The 3,240-nt window shown below is 48.6% G+C and overlaps 1 protein-coding gene across 1 annotated transcript; it reads left to right on the plus strand.

The window, feature by feature from the left end:
• The first annotated feature begins 1,123 nt into the window (after positions 1-1,123).
• On the plus strand, positions 1,124-2,080 carry LOC138380050 (olfactory receptor 10H1-like). The gene has a single exon (XM_069464910.1). The coding sequence runs from the start codon at positions 1,124-1,126 to the stop codon at positions 2,078-2,080; it is 957 nt and encodes a 318-aa protein (XP_069321011.1).
• Positions 2,081-3,240: the final 1,160 nt, after the last annotated feature.

Raw genomic sequence — 3,240 nt, forward strand, 5'->3', positions numbered from 1 at the left:
AAGTTATCTACTGAGCACACACTGTACATTTGCTTGCTCATTGTATCGATTTAATCATCCTAAGTAGCACCTGTTCTGTGTTAGCTCATCACCTTCCAACAACAACTCTTCGAGGTAGGGAGAGGGAAACGGAAGTGCAGAGAGTTGCAGAAACTTGCTCAGTTGCACAGCAGGCAGAGCCGGAATTCAGACTTAGATCTGCTGGCTTCCCCTCCCTCCATCTGTCTGACAGCTGCGTTGCATTTCCTCACAATGTACATGCCTCATGGGAGCCAGAAAACAATAAGGACTTCATCTGTGGCTCCTTTTTTTTTTTTTTTTAAAGAGCCAAAACATAATCTCTGATCCTACATGGAAAACCCCCGAGGAAGAATCTGATGGGTTCAAGTAAGTTAGAGATACGCTGTGGTCTAAGGAGTTGTAGTCAGGTGTAGGGACATCTAGCGGTACTGGAAGCTGTCAGAAAAACAATTTATCAGAAGGAGTCGGGCAGGGGGAGCAGAGGAGCAATGGTTGGAAGCTCCAGTGAAGGATCATTTTCATCTGGGGAGGCAGCATAGAGCAGGGGTCCCCAACCTATGGTGAGTTGTATAATTATTCATTATATATTACAATGTAATGATAATAGAAATAAAGTGCACAATAAATGGAATGTGCTTGAATCATCCCAAAATCATGCCCACCTCCCACCCCCAGCTCGTGGAAAAATTGTCTTCCATGAAAACTGTCCATGGTGCCAAAAAGTTTGGGGACCGCTGGCATAGGCGGATAAAGAAGGGTATAGTCTCCAGGGTCAGCCCAGCTGTGGGTTCAGGTGTCAGATCTGTCATTTCAACAGCTTTACCCTGAACAAGTTGCTCATCCTCTTTACACCCCAAGGTTCTCAGTGACTATGGCCAAGATACTTTAAATGGCGGGTGCAAAAATGGTCCCTTCCTCACTAGGTTAAGGAGAGGATTAAGTTGTAGGAAGCACAGAGCGGGAACCGAACCAATGCCAGCTGTTACCATTTACTGGGAGTGGCCCCTTGGGCACATCCAGGTAGGGCAGCATGTGATGACCTTTCTTTCTTCATCCAGTAGCTGACATCTCCCTGTCACACCTCACCTTATGCACAGCCTCCATGCAGGGAGCCAATTGCTCAGCGGTAACTGAATTCATCCTCATCGGCTTCTCCATCTTCCCTCACCTGCAGCTGATGTTCTTCCTGCTGTTCCTGCTGATGTACCTGTTCACGCTGCTGGGCAACCTGCTCATCATGGCCACTGTCTGGAGCGAGCGCAGCCTCCACACACCCATGTACCTCTTCCTGTGCGCCCTGTCCGTCTCAGAGGTCCTCTACACCGTGGCCATCATCCCACGCATGCTGGCCGACCTGCTGTCCGCCCACCGCTCCATCACCCTCCTGGCCTGTGCTGGCCAGATGTTCTCCTCCTTCACATTTGGCTTCACCCACTCCTTCCTGCTCACCGTCATGGGCTACGACCGCTACGTGGCCATCTGCCACCCCCTGCGCTACAATGTGCTCATGAGCCCCCGTGGCTGTGCCTGCCTGGTGGGCTGGTCCTGGGATGGTGGCTCAGTCATGGGGATGGTGGTGACCACGGCCATTTTCCAACTCACCTTCTGTGGACCCAATGAGATCCACCACTTTGCTTGCCATGTCCCACCACTGTTGAAGTTGGCCTGTGGAGATGATGTACCGTGGGTGGCCAAGGGCGTGGGCTTGGTGTGCATCACTGCCCTGCTGGGCTGCTTCCTCCTCATCCTCCTCTCCTACGCCTTCATCGTGGCCACCATCTTGAGGATCCCATCTGCTGAAGGTCGGCACAAGGCCTTCTCCACCTGTGCATCCCACCTCACTGTGGTGGTTGTGCACTATGGCTTTGCCTCTGTCATCTACCTCAAACCCAAGGGTCCCCACTCTCTGGAAGGAGACACCCTGATGGGAACCACCTACACGGTCCTCACACCCTTCCTCAGCCCCATCATCTTCAGCCTCAGGAACAAGGAGCTGAAGGTCGCCCTGAAGAAGACCTTCCTCAGCAAACTCTACCCACAGAAAAATGTAATGATCTGAGAGAAATTCCTTGGAAACAATGACATTGGATTACCAAATGCTACTGTTAAAAAGGACACTCCATAAACCTATATTCATCTGGTGCATTAAGGTTTACAGGACCCTTGTAGACAGGATACGAATGTATACACAAGGGCTACTCAACACCAGGGAGGTATTTGGGGTGGAAGGATGTGGGAGATAATAACTCAGAGAAAATCAGATTGGTTTGAGTCCTACCTGCTGTAGGATACTTTGTCAGTTAGCAACACACCTGAAATCTGTTCTCTTCCTGCCAAAACCCAGGGTCATCCTAAAGACACAACTTGGCAGTGCAGAGAAAAATGGAAGTCTTCATGCGCCAGGCTCTGTTAGGCAGCACTGGGTAGCTACAACTCGGATTTATTAAGGCTACCCCAGATTACAGCAGAGGAGGGCAAAGCACCCTAAATTTCAGCATCGCACAGATCCGTGTAATAGAAGTTAGGAACAGCAATAAACAGACTCCCAGAAAAAGCTGAGGAAATCTTGGCCTTTCAAGTGTGAACCTTGAATAGTTGCGGAGAGACAGAGCTGTCTTCACAGTTGGTTCAAGGAAAAAAGTTCTGCTGTGAGATATGGGCTGCTGTGTTAGCACGTGGGAGAGTGGGGAATTCACTGTTAAACCAGAACAATGAATGCAGAGCCAAGGGTGAAAGTATATCTCGTGGTCCTATGGGCACCACGCTCACCCATTTGTCGATAAGAAGGGATTTAAGGTTGACCCCGCTACATAGTATTGACAATTTGTTGAAAATAGGTGTTTTCAGGTTTAAGTTGAATAGTAAACTATACATCATTTGTCTGAAAGTGTGAATTCAATCTTTCTCTATCACCTGAGCAGCAAAAAGAATCCCAGATTCACATGAAGTAGGAGGATGTAGGAAACAATTTAAGTCAAACCCAGGAAACACAGAGAAGCTCCTTTGCAGAAAACATGTTGCATTTCATGCTTCTTGTTACTTCTCTCGCTCACTGTGTCATTACAGCCTCACGTGGTGGGATGAGAACAAAGGCTCTTTCATTTCCCCTCCATTTGACAGAGGGGAAACTGAGGCTCAAAAGGTGCATGGCTCATCAGAGATCACAAAACTTGGAAAAGCCAGGCTTCCAATGTAGGTTATTTTTATTTCAAGTGCTCT

The sequence above is a fragment of the Eulemur rufifrons genome, unplaced genomic scaffold (assembly GCF_041146395.1).
Source record: "Eulemur rufifrons isolate Redbay unplaced genomic scaffold, OSU_ERuf_1 scaffold_261, whole genome shotgun sequence".
Lineage (NCBI taxonomy): Eukaryota > Metazoa > Chordata > Mammalia > Primates > Lemuridae > Eulemur > Eulemur rufifrons.

Coding starts and splice junctions, on each gene's coding strand:
- LOC138380050 (XM_069464910.1), top strand. CDS start 1,124: ATGCAGGGAGCCAATTGCTCAGCGGTAACTGAATTCATCCTCATCGGC.